The 18,418-nt window shown below is 36.5% G+C and overlaps 1 protein-coding gene across 3 annotated transcripts in view; it reads right to left on the bottom strand.

The window, feature by feature from the left end:
- The window catches only part of LOC150076736 (lysosomal alpha-glucosidase-like), a 238,790-nt gene that overhangs the window by 38,408 nt on the left and 181,964 nt on the right, over positions 1-18,418 (bottom strand). The window contains exon 18 of one of the 3 annotated variants that reach the window (XM_090386833.1): positions 7,953-8,479. The exons of the other annotated variants lie outside the window; for them this stretch is intronic. Coding sequence (XP_090242959.1) covers positions 8,420-8,479 — 60 coding nt within the window. The 3' untranslated portion in view covers positions 7,953-8,419. Of the gene's footprint in view, positions 1-7,952; positions 8,480-18,418 lie in introns of those variants that run through there. 3 annotated transcript variants of the gene reach the window in all.

Below are 18,418 nucleotides of genomic sequence, written 5' to 3'. Positions count from 1 at the left end.
AGAGTTCGGCAAACATTTCACAAGTTGCACATTTCTTTAGGCTGTGATGCGTTGGAGAATTGCCCCCCTCAGTTCTCCCCCGAGTCACAGCACTCCTGCCACTTTGTGACCGTTGCTTTGCTGCTCTAGTTTGGGGCATGGTAGTTTAAATTAATAAAATCAATAAATTAAATATCAATAGTATTTGAATAGAAACTATTAAATAGAAACAGTGAAGTGTATTACTATATAATTATGCGTTAGAGCTACCTAGCTACCTCAATTAAAAAATTTGAATTCCCTACCACTATATCCAAAAACAATGGCTACAGAAATGGAACGAAATAACGGTTTTACCTATCGTAAGTAAAATCCACAAAAACTCTTTATCTAAATTAAAAATAAAAAATAACCAGCGTAACTATAACTATATGACTACGTATTAAGTACAATATAAAATAACAATCATGTAAATAACAGGTAAACACTTATCGTTTTTGCAGAGCCTGTAACTGATAGCTGTAACTTTTCGATATGTCAGATAGTTCTGACATTTCAGTTAATACTGCTGGAAGTCCAACAACAAAGAGTTCTTTACTTATGTAAACTCCAGAAGGAAGTGGATGAAACAGATTGGTCCACTTGATATCGATGGGTCAACTGTTGTTGATGATCCTGCTCAGGTAGCTAACAAACTAAATGAATATTTTGCATCGACATTCACACATGTGGAGTTATTCAGTGAGGAGAATGCCAGAGGTGTATTCAACTCTGGCAGTAAGCTGGATAATCTTTTAATAATTGAGAGTAAAGTGGAGGAGAAATTGCTGAAGATAAACACAAGAAAGGCACCTGGGGTGGATGGGATCTATCCAGTTATATTAAAGAAGGCAGCAAAGGAAGTAAGCAAACCCTTAGCCATAATTATGAGAGCTTCCTTGGACTCAGGGGAGGTTCCTATAGACTGGAGATGTGCAAATGTGACCCCAATTCACAAAGGAGGATCAAAGGCTGACACAAGTATTTATAGACCTGTGAGTTTAACTTCTGTTCCAGGAAAATTAATGGAGGCACTGGTTAAAGAAGCACTGCAGGATCATCTAGACAAGACTTCAGTTATAGCTCGGACACAGCATGGTTTTGTTAAGGGAAAGTCTTGCCTGACCAATTTGATTGGATACTATGATGCAGTCACAAAAGAACTGGATGCAGGGAATAACTTTGATATTATATATTTGGATCTTAGAAAGGCTTTTGATACTGTTGCACATGGAAGACTGCTGCACAAATTGGAGCAGTGTGGCATTGGAGGCAAATTGCTGCTGTGGATAAAGGGATGGTTGAGGGGGAGAAGACAGAGTGGTAATCGATGGACACTGCTCATCGTGGACGTGTTATTAGTGGAGTCCCTCAGGGTTCAGTGTTGGGTCCATTATTGTTTTCTGTATTTATAAATGATATTGATGATGGTATATCAAGCTTAATATCCAAGTTTGCAGATGATACAAAGGTTGGCAGGGTATTTAAGGACACTACTGATGCTATGCTGCTGCAACAGGATCTGGAAAGGTTGAGCAGATGGGCTGAGAGGTGGCAAATGAAGTTTAACATTGACAAAAGTAAAGTACAACATATGGGAAACAGCAACCCCAGAGCAACATATCAACTTTGTGGTACTACACTGACAGTGGTAGAGAATGAAAAAGACCTGGGGGTAATTGTGCAGGCAGATATGAAGTTCTCTAAGCAGTGCAGACGGGCTGCAAGAGTGGCTCATGGTGTCTTGTCAATGATATACAGGAATTTTTCTAGCAGGGATAAGGAGGTGATTATTCCTTATATAAGGCAATAGTCAGGCCACACCCTGAGTACTGTATACAGGTCTGGAGGCCTCATTTCAAGAAGAATGTAGAGATGCTGGAACGAGTACAGAGAAGGGCAAGAAGATTAGTGAATGGAACAAAGGGTTGCTCTTACGAAGAAAGGCATAAATTTTGCAAATTACAGTGTCTGGAGACTAGGCACTGGAGAGGTGATTTGATAGAGGTATATAAAGCCTTGAATAGTTTGAGAATGCTCAATGCTGATGGGGTTCTTCCTCTTGCTCAGAATTGAGGAAAGACAAATGTGCGGAAATTTGCCTTTAGCCAGCGAGTAGTCGGTTGGTGGAACAGACTTCCATCCCTTGTTGTGGAAGTTGATAGCCTAAATAAATTTAAGGCTCAGCTGGACAGGTATTTTTAACGAACGGAGGGGTGAAATGGAAGTGTGTTTTTTTTTTTTTTTTCTTTTGGCTGATGCTGCATAAGCTTGCTTTCTTGCATCATATGCCTCTACTAATGCTAATACGTCTCCAAGTGAGCCAGTTTTTGCTCTTTGGCAGTTGCAATATTATCAAATCTTAGTCCTTTCAGTTTAATCTTGAGTTTGGAATGTAGAATTTTAGGGAACAAAAGGTCAAGTGAATATGGACAGTGGGGAACTATAGAAATTTTCTTTTGCTCTAAAAATTCTTGAAATAGAGCAAGCGTGTAAGAGCAGTCATGACGGAGAAAGAATTTTCTCTTCTAACTTTCCCTCAAAAATCAGTGTTTATAAAAGGGACTGGTTTAGCACCTGAACATGTAAAAGGATGATACCCTCAATTTCAGAAGGGGGGTAACAGAAGAATAGCACTGTATTGATATTTGACGAAACCTGTTTTGAATAGAGTGGATTTGAATTCCACTGGAACAACTGGAATTTTTTTATTGAAATCACAGTCCATGTTTCATCATTATTAAAAATGTAGTTGATAAAATCACAGTCCATTTTCACCTTTTTTGCCATTGTACAGAATGGCAAATTTGTTTGTTGAATTGAGAACCAAAAGTTCTCAATGGTGAACTTTTGGTTTTCACCAACAAATAAAATCACCTCGCATGATCTAAAGTGAGGTTCATGAGATTTACAGTTCGTGATCTACAGTTTATAGCTTACAAAGTTTACAGTTTACTGGCAATTCCTGAGATAGATAATTACCAATCAATAAATTTTTTCATGCACTTTTGCAACGATTTATATTGGAAACTATTGGAAATTGTAAGTTGGTCATTCACCTGGTGGCAGAAGTTTTCTGGATTTTTTGGATGACTGTTTGTATAGACCGACTTTTTAGAGAGTCAACAGGAAGCAATACTCTTGATCTGGTTTATTAGCCACTCTTTATGTATTAAGAATCTCCAGATAAAGAAACCACTAGGTGGCAGTGATCACAATAATGTGGGATTTATTTAAAGATGTAAATGCTATAAAGGATAAAAGATATCTTTTATAAGGGTAACTACAATGGCCTTAGTTAATTGTTTTCATTGGGATCAACTGATAATGTTACCAACTGCAAATTCTAAATGGGAAGCATTCACTGAAGTATTCATAAATGTTACTAGGATTTTTATACCAACTAAGAGATATAGGTCAAGATTTAGACCTAAATGGATTTAAGATGAACTGAGGAGACTAGTGGAATAGAAATGTATGGGATGACTATAAATTATCAAAGGCAAGAGAAATCTATATTAAGTACAAACTAGTTTGCAATCAATCTACAAGGGTAGTTAGGCAAGCCAAGGCAGATAATAAGAAGTGTCTGGCTAAGAATATAAAGAAAAGTTGCAAGGAATTCTTTGCTTATGTTAACACTAAATTGAAAAACAACGTTGGTCTGTTCACTAAATATGAATGGCATAACTACTGATTATTCTGTTCAGGCTGCCAACAAACTAAAATATTTTCTATCTGCATTTATGCATGAAATTTTACCCCAGGGGCTCACATCTGGTGAGTATGGGCTTGGCACATCCAGGGTCCTGAGCTGGATATCATCATTCTTCTCTTTCTTGGTGATTCCCTTCTACTCTTCTCTCTCTCTCTCTCAGGGTAATTCAAAATTTTTTTTGGCTGGTGAAGCATAAGCCACAGGCTTCCTTGCACCATATGGCTAATAATAATAATAATAATAATAAAAATTTTCAATGGTGGGAATGCCACAAGTATACCATGTTATTACTTAGAGCTAAATGATTTTGCGATAACTGAGAAGAAAGTGGAAGTGGAATTGTTGAAGCCGAAAGTAAATAAGACACCTGGGGAGGATGGATCTATCCAATGTATTAAAAGAAGCTGCAAGAAAAGTAAACAAACATTTGACCACAATTATGAGAGCATCCTTCGATTCAGTGGAAGTCCCCATAGATTGGTGATGTGCAAATGTCTCTCCTATTCAAAATGGGGGAAAACAAAGGATGAATTTAGTAACTATAGACCTGTAAGCTTGACTTTTTTTCCAGGGACAATAATGGGGTCAGCAGTTAAAGAAGTATTGCATGATAATCTTTGATAGGAATGCGTAGATAAAAATGATTACATAGAAATCAAAATTGATTTCCCTTAAAAATTCAGCATGGATTTTTTAAGGGGAGATCCTGTCTGACCAATCTGATCAGTTACAACAGTGCATTATCAAAGGAAATGGATTCAATAAATAATTTTGATATCATATAAAAGTTTTGACACTGTTCCACATGAAGGACTTCTGTACAGATTTGAGCATTGTGGCACTGGGGACAAATTACTGATACTGATAATAGGATGATTGAGCAGGAGAAAAAGAGAACTGCCAAAATATTAAAGTAGGCATACAGTTCCCTACACAACCGCTAAAATTGTTATGCTGTTTTCTTGTGGTCTTAGAATATACCACAAGAAACAGCACCACAACATAAACCTCATCTTCTCTGAACTTTGTTGGCATAATGCATTCTGGTAACAGACATTCTCCCAACATCTTGCATATCCACACCTGTCCAACTGATAACAATGGAGTGTACAGAGATTACCCCTGTGCAGAACTGATTTTCACTGCTTTATGGACCAATTCCACTGCATCATGAAAGATGAGGTACTAAAGGCAGTTGATGTTTTGCTTAAGCACCACAACTCTCCAATCAAAGCAGACTGTAGAGCTAGCTTCCACGGTCTTTCCATGCATTAGATAGCAGTAGTGGTACTGTCACTCTTCTATTTCATGATAACATCACTGATAGTCAACTATGAATAGTACAGGCCTCAGGAAATTGCACAATTTGAGAATCTAGCAACGTGACATCTAACAATAACACCCTCTCTCTCTCAAAATCATCCACTCAGTTTTACGTACTACAACAAAGACTAATTTACGTGGCTCATAAACCTTCCTTATATACCTGTTCAAGTCACTTGTTTATTTGGGAAAGTCAAATGGGCTGTGAAAATGAGAGTGAGTGTCAGATACCTTTTTGGAAAGTAGTGTATATTCTAATACTTGAACAAAGATTTCTAATTAGATGGAATAATTGTCAAATTTACAACAGACCTCCACTCTGTGAAAATAATAGGAGAAATGTAAATAATTTTTAACAGTCCTCTATCATAAATTTAAATAAAAACAAGTAAATTAATTTTGTATTTTTTTTTACATTTTTATATTACAAATTGTAAAGTCCTCAAATTTATGTCTATTTATATTTTATAGTAACATCAAGTAGAAAAAGGTTAGTGGAATGGTTACAGGTTTCTAGTATAAAATATGGGAGGAGGGAGTTAATACTTATCTATTCTCATATAATGAGATCAGTAAGTCTTGATACAGCATTCAACAATGGTACCCAGTTTTACACAAATGGCATTTTCACCAATTTGGTAATGCTATGTTGTTGTTGTTGTTGCTATTTGGTTTTTAGGAGCATTATAGCAACTAAGGCCATACTGCTCCGGGAATATGCAGTGGTCATTCCCTGACCTTTCCGCATCCTCCGTATTTGGTGGTCACGGGCTCGAACCCCGGTCTAATCAAGAAGCGTGTGCTATGCACTGCTGCTCCTGCCTACCTGGCTATGGAGGCGCCCAATGTTGTATAAAATCATATTAGCATTTTGTAAACTTGTGGGTGCATTGCAGTCTAATGTGAGCATAAGCCCAAGCCTTGGCAGCTACAAATCAGTATCTGTCTCTGGAGGAACCAAAGCAACCCTAAGACAGAAACTGAACCCCTGAACCCATACATGTGTACAACTTTGAAATAATTTCAGTGCCTGCATTTCAATAACCCTACAATCACAGGTAGTAAAGAATCAAAGTTTGCTACCTGTGACTATTTTAATGCAAGATATTTTATGTGGGTAAATGTAATTCACAGTTTCATATTTAGATTACTTATTGTATTAAAAAAAGAAATGGTGACATTAACAGAAATGGTTATTGTGGACTTTATTAATTCAAATATCACAAAAATATATTATCCATTGATTTTCAATAACATGATCACAATTACTAAAAATAAAAATAAGTGTAAAAAGTGAAACCACGTAGAAACAGCATTATCAACTGTTTATAATGAAGCACTTTGGTATTATATAAAGCAGATGTGAACAATTTGCTATTCTAGAGAAAACACTTATCCATTTCATGTAGTAATCTCTCTCTCTCTCTCTCTCTCTCTCTCTCTCTCTCCCCCCAAAATATTAGCACAAAAAAAAAAAAAAAAAAAAAGAAATATGGATAAAAGAAAATATCCTCTTACTTGAAGACTCAGAAATGTGATTGCTATTTTGAAATAAATACTTGGTATACAAAGTTATATATACACTAGTATGTTAGTTGATGCATTTTTTTTTGTTATGAACAAATAAATTTATCAAAGTGTTAACATTTCCAAATTAAGTATTAATAAATGTTCTGCTGTAGGATATATAAGGATGACAAAGCTTAGTAAATCAAAGACACACAAAATGACCTTCAAAGGTTAGTCTCATTTATCTTATTTTTCAAAGAAATAAAAATTTACAAATGCAATGAAATACTTCTAAAATTCAGTCATATGAAAATCATGATTATTTCATGACTTCAATAATTTCTTTCTTCATTACTAAAGGGCTTTTTTTTCTTTTTTTTTTTTTTTTCTCTTATCGGTGGCTGTCAGGTTATCAGGTTTTACAGATTTCCTCTACACCCTTTATCATAACAGAAGGGTAATATGGTACCCACGGGTTTTGTGGTTAATTCTTTAGTAAATTAAATAATGGGGTTAATTTTTTTTTCTTTCTTAGGCAAACAAAAAAACTAGAGAGAACACACTGTGAGTAGTCTACTGGATGTAAGAAATTCTGTTTTGCCCAAAAGTTATTAACTGTTGGAATAAATTACTATCTAATTGTATATTACTGAAGAGCTTAGATAAATTTAAGGAAGGGTTAACCAGATAACTGAATGAAGACTGTTTTTTTTTTTTTTTTTTTTTAAGTGCTGAAGCTAAAAGGTGCTTGGCTTCCTTACATTGATTTGCCTTTAAAATTAATACTATTAATTTCTTGCAATTACTTTTCAGTCTTATTTTGGTACAGATCAAATAGTGATCAAATATACCAAAAAAACAGAAAAGTTTATCTTCTCCAGAGTACAATTAGTATAATCTACATGATGATACAAGGATATTTGCCAAATAGTTTTCTTCATTTATTTTTAAAAATTTTAATGATAGATGCTGAAGTTGAAGTACAACAAAACCTTACAAGTAAAATTATTTTGTTGCATTTTAGTAAATTCTATATTTGGGTACAACTTTTTTTTTTTATCAGTTTGAAAAATAGCATCATATATATAATGCCAAGATTTTTCAAGTAGTGGGAAATAATTTTTATATGTAATGGTTACAGTAGACTAAAAATATGTATCTGAGTCTATGAGATTTCATTCCACACAAAACAAATTCATATTCTTAAAGCTACATACACAACAATAAGATCAAATATTTCATGCAGATAAAAATAATACTACAATATAAAAAATTAAAGATTTACTGAAATCAAAACTATCACAGTTCATTACAACATATATACTAATATAAAATGAGGAAAAGTTACATATATACTAATATAAATTAAAAAAAGTTAGGGATGAGCAAATTTTCAACTGCACTTCATCAATTTGGCATGATTTTGGAATAGCTTTATCTCTTCCTTCATGTAAATGTTTAAGAGCATCTTAGGTGTTGTGTGCAGTTGCTGGGAATATTGATAACCTTTTCAAAATTCTCATATATGTAATGGAAAAAAACTTAGAAAATAGGTACTAATAGCATAAGGTTAATAAATTGTTTGACTAGTTTTGCAGTATCAAATGTGATACAGTCCTGATCATAAGGTAAAATACAAAACAAATAAGTGCATAAGGACCAAACTATATGCATCAGTGGAATTCAACTAAAATATTTCTTCTGAAAAAGATAAGTTTCTTTCAATAACTATCTATAACTGTGCTATAATATAAAATATATGTGCATAATTCAAGCTCAACAGAACCACACCAGGTGGCTTTAACTAAAATCTTTTTTTACAAAATGAAATAATTTCTTTACAGTTCCGTCTCAGTGCCATTCAATGGTTACTGGAGCTAACAATGACACATCACACATTATGATTACCGTCTGTAAAAAAAATGAAAAATTTTATATTTAATATATTGTTAAAATTGTAAATATTATGAGCTGAATCATGTCAGGATTTCCTGTAATCAGTTCGTGATTACGAGAAGTCCTGTAATGCTAAGAAGCAAATAACTTAACTCAATTTTGATCTGAATGAATCAGTCCAAGTTATTTTAAAATTAATTTTTAACTGGATTTTTATTTTTTTTTGGTAAGAAATAAATATGTATTATTACAAATTTTTACTTTTTTTTTTCATAAATTAAAAATTTAATATTAAGAGTAACAGGCTAAAAAGAGACAGGATGGCTTGCCCCCTGACAATGTCTTTAGCATTAGCACTAGTAGAGGCATAAAAAAAAAAATAAAAAAAAAAATAAAAAAATAAATAAAAAATAACCACTTCCACTTCACTCCTCTGTTTGTTCGAAATACCTCTCCAGCTGAGCCTTAAACTTATTTAGACTATCAACTTAAATGACAAGGGATGGAAGTCTGTTCCACCAACCAACCACCCGCTGGCTAAAGGCAAATTTCCTCACGTCTATCCTACATCTGTCTTTCCTCAATTTGAATTTATGCCCTCTCAGGTGATTATTCTCAGCAAGAGGAAAAATCCCATCAGCATTGAGCATGCTCAAACCATTCAAGGCTTTATACACCTCTATCAGATCACCTCGCTGGTGATCTGATAGATCACCAGCGAGGTCTATCCTCCTTATCCCTGACCATTGCCTTATACAAGGGAATAATCACCTCCTTATCCCTGCTAGATGAGCAGTGTCCATTGCCTAGTCACCAGACACTGTAATTTGCAAAATTTAAGCCTTTCTTCGTAAGAGCACCCCTTTGTTCCATTCACTAATCTTCTTGCCCTTCTCTGTACTCGTTCCAGCATCTCTACATCCTTCTTGAAATGAGGCCTCCAGACCTGTATACAGTACTCTAGGTGTAGCCTGACCATTGCCTTATACAAGGGAATAATCACCTCCTTATCCCTGCTAGAAAAATTCCTATATATCATCGACAATACACCATGAGCTACTCTTGCAGCCCATCTGCACTGCTCAGAAAACTTCATATCTGCCTGCGCAACCACCCCCAGGTCCCTTTCATTCTCTACCACTGTCAGTGTAGTATCACAGAGTTGATACGTTGCTCTGGGTTTGTTGTTTCCCATATGTAGTACTTTACATTTGTCAATGTTAAACTTCATTTGCCACCTCTCAGCCCATCTGCTCAACCTTTCCAGATCTTGTTGCAGCAGCATAGTGTCAGTAGTGTCCTTGACAACCCTGCCTACCTTTGTATCGTCTGCAAACTTCTACATTAAGCTTGATATACCATCATCAATATCATTTATAAATACAGAAAACAATAATGGACCCAATACTGAACCCTGAGGGACTCCACTAATAACATTAGTCCACAATGAGCAGTGTCCATTGATTACCGCTCTCTGTCTTCTCCCCCTCAACCACCCCTTTATCCATAGCAGCAATTTGCCTCCAATGCCACACTGCTCCAATTTGTGCAGCAGTCTTCCATGTGCAACAGTATCAAAAGCCTTTCTAAGATCCAAGTATATAATATCAAAGTTATTCCCTGCATCCAGTTCTTTTGTGACTGCATCATAGTATCCAATCAAATTGGTCAGGCAAGACTTCCCCTTAACAAAACCATGCTGTGTCTGGGCTATAACTGAAGTCTTGTCTAGATGATCCTGCAGTGCTTCTTTAACCAGTGCCTCCATTAATTTTCCGGGAACAGAAGTTAAACTAACAGGTCTATAATTACTTGTGTTGCCCTTTGATCCTCCTTTGTGAATTGGGGTCATCACATTTGCACATCTCCAGTCCATGGTACTTCCCCTGAGTCCAAGGAAGCTCTCATAATTATGGCTAAGGGTTTGCTTACTTCCTTTGCTGCCTCCTTTAATATAACTGGATAGGTCCCATCAACCCCAGGTGCCTTTCTTGTATATATCTTCAACAATTTCTCCTCCACTTTACTCTCAGTTATTACAAGATTCTCTAGCTTACTGCCAGAGTTGAATACACCTCTGGCATTCCCCTCGCTGAATAACTTCATGTGTGAATGTCGATGCAAAATATTCATTTAGTTTGTTAGCTACCTGAGCAGGATCATCAACAGTTGACCCATCGATATCAAGTGGACCAATCTGATTCATCCCCTTCCTTCTAGAGTTTACATAAGTAAAGAACTCTTTGCTGTTTTTCTTTGCATCCCTTGCCAAAGATTTCTCGTAATCTGCCTTCACCTGCCTAACCTCCTTTGTAACTTGGCTACAGATCAACTTGTATCTATCATAAGCTTCTGTGTCGCGTGTTAATTTGTATGTATCCCATGCATTTTTCTTCTCTGCCATATGTCTCATTAGTTCATCTGACATCCACTTAGGCCTAAACCTTGAACAATATTTCTTAGTTGGTATGTAAAGCCTAGTAGCTTCCAAGATAAGTTCTTTGAATGGTTCCCATTTTGAATTTGCTGTTGGTAACGTCATCAGTTGGTCCCACTGTATAGAATTTAAATACTGTCTCAGTCCATCGTACTCACCTTTACGAAAGCAATAACCCTTCCCTTTACCCCTAATGATAGTTACCTCTTTGAGTAAATCCCACTTCAGCACACTGTGATCACTGCCACCTAGTGGTTCATTTACCTGCAGATTCGTAAAGCATGAAGAATCACTACTGATAATCAGATCAAGAGTATTACTCTGTCTAGTTGCCTCCCGAACATGCTGATGTAGAAAACAATCATATCTGGGAATGATCTTGAAATGATCTGGGAATGATCATATCTTGAAAACAATCATATTCAAGTCAATATCTGGGAAATTAAAATCTCCCATTATAAGACTCTCTGATTTACTGGCCCACTCTATTTCCCTGTACAGTTCTTTATTATACTCATCAGAGTCATTAGGCCTATAGCACACTCCTACTCTCAATTTTGATCTCCCAATGCTTATGTCACACCAAACTGACTCAACACTGCACTGTCCAGCGATGTCGACTGGCTTCACTTCCTTGGTTTTTATGTGTTTCTTAACTAATAGCATAACCCCTCCCCCCTTCCTATCCTGTCTATCCTTTCTGTAGACGTACTCCCCAAATTCCAGTTCTGCATCCCTTATATCTGTGTGACACCACGTCTCTGATATCCCAACAATATCTGCCTTTGATGTTTTGAGCAATACCTCAAATTCATCAAATTTATTTACTAAACTCCTAGCATTGGTGTACATGCAAGTATACATGCTCCTGTTCTTTTTCTTAGCTATCCTAACACAACCCATGTGTTTATTTGTACGCCAATGATTCCCAGCAGTCTCTGAAATATCCTGCATCTTATTTTCCAAGCTGCAGCTCATTCCAATAGAAGCAGTGCAAAGATTAACAGTAGCCAGTGGCTACTGTTAGTCTATTAGTCCTTGTATCCCCCCCAATCTAGCAGTTTTCCGACCCACCTAACACTGCCTCGATAGCATCAGCAAACATTCTTGCACCCTTTCTATTTAAGTGTATCCCATCCCTGTAGAAGCAGTCTCTCCTGTTAACAAGTACAGACCAGGCTGAAAAAAAATTCTACCCCTTGAGCCTTGCACAATCTTTCCAGGGCCGAATTGATCGACAGGGCTCTCATCATATACTCCCTTTTATCGCGTCCGGGCAGAATTGCAGACACTTTCAAATTCAACCCTAATTCACGGCTTCATATAATAAGTGTTAATGAACGAGTGTTAAAAATAAATAGTCAATAATATGCAGGTATATTATATATGTACATAGGACTTGAAAACACCACGATATGAGTCTGAACTCAGTTCTGATTATGTGTAGAAGAGTCTAATTAGTTTTTGAAATGCCTAACTGGATAACAATGGTGATAGCCTTTATGATAAAAATTAAAAATTAACAACTTTATGATAAAAGTTAGTATCTGGTTGATTTATATGCTAAAATATATTAGTAGTGTTTTGTACACCATCCAATTGCCATCCAAATTTTGGTGTGGATTTGATTCTTGTTTTTATTGGCACATCAGTGACTAAGACTATAATGCGCTGATTCTGGGAACAAAGAAACAGAAAGTCAATGAAGGGGGAGGGGGAAGACAGGTTTAGATCCATAATCCCACACTTTGCCAAAAAACTCCATGATTGTGCAACAAGAACTAGCTTGAATGGTCAAACAAAATGATCCAAAACTTGTGCAGAATTTTCAATATCCTAACTGGTGAAACAAATTCTTGTGAATGATTCCCCTGCTACTAAAGGAAGTAATCACCTTGGTTTTTGCATTTTTTATTCTTCATCTCAGAGAACATGTCAAATGCCATTCCAAGCTTTGTCTCCATTTGTGGATCATATTAGAAATACCACACCCAATCACCTGTTGTGATTGGGTGTGGTATCCACTTGAATGAGCTCTTTGCATGTTTATAATCTAAGCAGATTTTGTTCTTCAATCAAACAGTGCAAAACCATCTAGTAAAAATCTTCTGTTTGCCCAAATCTGCTGTCAAAATTGCAAAAACTGTTTTTCTGATACTGTGAGTTGGTCTTCCATCGTTTGGTGGCCAAAAGCAAACAATATACAAACTTTTTCAACCATTTCTGGGAGTTCAAAGCAAGGTTGGACATTGGCAGCTCTTGCCATTTTTCAGATGCAAGATCTTCATGGCCATCCTGAAATCTTGCAAACTGGTAAAAAACTTACCATGCACATGTTTTATCAATTTGCAGGTTTTAGTTACGTTTACACAACTTGAAACAAAATTTAATGTTTGCCCACTGTTTCATCGCTTAATACAATGATGCAACAACATAACAGCTCTGACATGACTGTGCATAAACAAACTTACAATACACAAACAACTTTGGTGGAGGAAAGCAGTGACATGTCAACAGTCACAGCATATCGCATCATTGTCTTATGTGCTTTAACATGCATGCAATGGACTCGGTGGTGGGGCATAATTGCCAAATCTTTTAATTTAGTAACTTTTATATATGAGGATTGTTCAGTGGTTTCAGCTTGGCTAAAATCTAATAAAAAAAAATAATAACACATGTTTAATGGGAGTAGAGTAACAGATTACTAGGAATACTATGCTTCTGAGGCACCTTTGTCCAAAGTCTTATTGGCACTCCCCACCAAAAAATAATAAATAATTGTACACAGTTATTTTAATATATTTCTTAATGAACAATCAACATATAACAATATACATTTTGGAATCAAAAAACTACAATATATGTTTTAACACTTTATAACAAAAAAAAAGAGTCAGTTCTCAGAATGTTTATTATTCTGTTTCTTATAATTTACAGTTGAAAACAAATCTTAGCAATTAGATTTGGAAATATGAATAGTAAAGTAAGAACAATAACAAAAATAATCATTCTTATTTTTAATTTTTAAAATTTGTAACCTATTAAACTCAGGATGGCAACCCCTTGATTAGGTGCCTTTGTGCAGTGCACAACCTGCACACCCACATGTGGTAGCCCAGCTGATGAGAACTCTAAATTGTAGATTTCATGTTGGGCTTTTATACCATGGAAAAAGAGTGTTACTTCAGCCACTGAAATATAGACAAATAACTACTGGAAGTAAAATAAGCAGATATCTTTGTCCATGGCTATCCACTTTGTAAGGGAGACAAATTTTACTATAAAGACACATGTCCAAGAATACTGTGTGGGTGTGGGGGGAAATGAAACACCAGTATACCACAAAACTAGTAAGGCAAAACAATGACATAATTAGGGTTATACTTGGTAAGGTGTAATATGCTATCTGATTACCAAAATACCCTAATATTCCAAATAAAATGAACTTGGAGTTGGCATTGCAGTCAAAGAGAGTAGATGAATATTTTGGATGCTCTTGCATTTTTGTGAAGTTTGGGTTAAGAAATACTAGCAGTACCATAACATTGCCAAGTAAATTTCTTGAATTTTGTACTTAATAAAGATCTTTATCTGATTATCATCAGTGATTATTCATGCATTAAGACTCTGTAGATAAAATAACCACTAGGCAGCAATGATCACACAGATTTAGGATTTACTTAAAGATGTATCTATGATACATCTTTAAGTAAATCCTAAGTAAAGGGAAGTTTAAGTAAAGGGAAGGGTTTTGCTTTAGTAAAGGTTACTACACTGGTCTCAAACAGTTTTAAAATTCTATACAGTAGGAATATAGCATGATTTAATGCTTCCCATTCAGAATTTGATGATGTTACCATCAGCAAATTCTAAATGGGAAGCATTCAAGGAATTAATCATAGAAGCTACTAGGCTTTTCAAGCCAACTAAGAAATACTCTTCAAAGTATAAGACAAAATGGATCTCAGATGAACTGAGGAAACACGGGGCAGAGAAGAAAAATGCATGGGATGCATGCATATAAATTATCAGGCAACACAGAATCATATAGTAGAGATAAACAAGTCTATAATACAGGCACAAAGGAGGTTAGGCAAGAGAAGGCAGATTACAAGAAATCTTTGCAAAGGATGCAGAGAAAAACAGCAAAGACTTCTTTACTTATGTAAGCAGTAGAAGGAGGGTGATGAATCAAATTGGTCCACTTAATATCGATGGTTCAACTGTTGATAATCCTGCTTGGGTTGCTGAAAAACTAAATGAGTATTTTGCATCTACATTCACATTAGGAATTCTTTAAAGAAGGTCATCGAAGAACTACGATGGTCTGAGACAGTATTTAAATTCTATACAGTGGGACCAACTGATGATGTTACCAACAGCAAACTCAAAATGGGAAGCATTCAAAGAACTTATCTTGGAAGATACTAGGCTTTACATACCAACTAAGAAATACTGTTCAAGGTTCAGGCCTAAATGGATGTCAGATGAACTAATGAGACATATGGCAGAGAAGAAAAATGCATGGGATACATATAAATTAACATGTGACACAGAAGCCTATGATAGATATAAGTTGATCTGTAACCAAATTACAAAGGAGGTTAGGCAGGCGAAGGCAGATTATGAGAAATCTTTGGCAAGGGATGCAAAGAAGAACAGCAAGGAGTTCTTTACTTATGTAAACTCTAGAAGGAAGGGGATGAATCAGATTGGTCCACTTGATATCGATGGTTCAACTGTTGATGATCCTGCTCAAGTAGCTAACAAACTAAATCAATATTTTGCATCTACATTCACACATGAAGAGTTATTCAGGAAGGGGAATGCCATAGATGAAGTAAACACTGGCAGTGAGCTAGATGATCTGGATGAGAGTAAAGTGGAGGAGAAATTGTTGAAGATAAATATAAGAAAGGCACCTGTGTGGATGGGATCTATCCAGTTATATTAAAGGAGGCAGCAAAGGAAGTAAGCAATCCGTTAGCCATAATTATGAGAGCTTCCTTTTACTCAGGGGAGGTACCCATAGACTGGAGATGTGCAAATGTAACCCCAATTCACAAAGGAGGATCAAAGGCTGACACAAGTAATTATAGACCTGTGAGTTTAACTTCTGTTCCAGGAAAATTAATGGAAGCACTGGTTAAAGAAGCACTGCAGGATCATCTTGACAAGAATTCAGTTATAGCTCAGACACAGCATGGTTTTGTTAAGGGAAGGTCTTGCCTGACCAATTTGATTGGATACTATGATGTAGTCACAAAAGAACTGGATGCAGGGAATAACTATGATATTATATATTTGGATCTTAGAAAGGCTTTTGATATTGTTGCACATGGAAGACTGCTGCACAAATTGGAGCAGTGTGGCATTGGTGGCAAATTGTTGCTATGGATAAAGGGATGGTTGAGTGGCAGAAGACAGAGAGTGGTAATTAATGGACACTGCTCATCGTGGACTAATGTTATTAATGGAGTCCCTCAGGGTTCAGTGTTCGGTCCATTGTTGTTTTCTGTATTTATAAATAATATTGATGATGGTATATCAAGCTTAATGTCCAAGTTTGCAGATGATACAAAGGTTGGCAGGGTTGTTAAGGATGCTACTGATGCTATGCTGCTGCAACAGGATCTAGAAAGGTTGAGCAGATGGGCTGAGAGGTGGCAAATGAAGTTTAACATTGACAAATGTAAAGTACTACATATGGGAAACAGCAACCCCAGAGCAACGTATCAACTCTGTGGTACGACACTGACAGTGGTAGAGAATGAAAAGGACCTGGGGGTAATTGTGCAGGCAGATATGAAGTTCTCTGAGCAGTGCAGACGGGCTGCAAGAGTAGCTCATGGTGTCTTATCAATGATATACAGGAGTTTTTCTAGCAGGGATAGGGAGGTGATTATCCCCTTGTATAAGGCAATGGTCAGGCCGCACCTTGAGTACTGTATACAGGTCTGGAGGCCTCATTTCAAGAGGGATGTAGAGCTGCTGGAAAGAGTACAGAGAAGGGCAACAAGGTTAGTGAACGGAACGAAGGGTTGCTCTTACGAAGAAAAGCTTAAGTTTTGCAAATTACAGTGTCTGGAGACTAGGCACCAGCGAGGTGATCTGATAGAGGTACAAAGTCTTGAATGGTTTGATCATGCTCAATGCTGATGGGATACTGCCTCTTGCTCAGAATAATCACCTGAGAGGGCATAAATTCAAATTGAGGAAAGACAGATGTAGGATAGATGTGCGGAAATTTGCCTTTAGCCAGCGGGTAGTGGGTTAGTGGAACAGACTTCCATCCCCTGTTGTGGAAGTTGATAGCCTAAATAAATTTAAGGCTCAGCTGGACAGGTATTTTGAATGAACGGAGGGGTGAAGTGGAAGGTTTTTTTTTTTTTTTTTGGCTGATGCTGCATAAGCTTGCTTTCTTGCATCATATGCCTCTACTACTGCTAATGCTAAAGGGGATGCCAGGAGTTTATCAAACTCTAAGAGAGAGCGAAATTATTTTGTAATAACTGAAAGGAAAGTGGAGGAGAAATTGTTGAAGTTAAACACAAGAAAGGCACTTGGGATAGGTGGGATCTATCCAATTATATTAAGGGAGGCAGCAAATGAGGTAAACATACCCTTAGCTATAATTATGAGGGCATCTATGGATTCAGGGGAGGTCTCTATGAACTATACATGTGCAAATGTATCCAAAATCCATAAAGGGGGATCAAAGGGTGACAAGAGTAGTTGCAAAACTGTTAGTTCAACTTCTGTTCCAAGAAAAATATTGGAGTCACGGTAAAAGAAGGAATGCAGGATCACCTAGACAAGGCTGCAGTTATACTTCAGACAGAGCTTGGATTTGTTTAGGGAAAATTCTGTCTGACAAAATTTACTGGATAATATGATGTGGTCACAAAGGAACTGGATGCAAAAAATAATTGTGATATCATATCCACATATACAGTGGATTCCGGTTATTTGGGCCACTGGTTAATCGGGGCAAATGTTAAAAAACAGAAACCAATCGAGAAAATAGCCGCCAGGGTTTACTTCGCTTAATTGGGACAGCATGCCGTTTAATCGGAGCAGGAGACCGCAGCATTGGAGATTATCCTACGATTGTCTCCAACGGTACCACGTGGTTCAGTTGAAATTCTGGAGGTCACAACCATAAAACAATTAGCAGTCACCTGTTTATTGGGCTTTTCTGTTAGTGAAATCTATCATAAACGGACAGCAAACTCGATCTTACTGAATTTGCGATAATACCGACAGCTGGAATTCTGAGGGTTATTATGATGAAATGTGTTTATACTTCCATGAAATCTTCAATCATATAAAAAAATAAATTTTCAGATCTCTTCATTACTATTTTTAAAGCTTTGTAACTCGTTACTCCATTCTCACTTGCGCATATTGTGTTACTTGCAATTTGTGTGTGCCGTGTTCTTTGTTATTGATTGCTTATCTTTTTACTGTTTTAAATTTTACCCCCCCCCCCACCCCCCACCCCCGCCCACAAA

Source organism: Mastigoproctus giganteus, chromosome 12, assembly GCF_048544385.1.
Source record: "Mastigoproctus giganteus isolate SK-2022 chromosome 12, ASM4854438v1, whole genome shotgun sequence".
Classification (NCBI taxonomy): Eukaryota; Metazoa; Arthropoda; class Arachnida; order Uropygi; family Thelyphonidae; genus Mastigoproctus; species Mastigoproctus giganteus.
The sequence above is the reverse complement of the archived record's forward strand: the minus strand, read 5'-3'. Positions and strand labels throughout refer to the sequence as shown.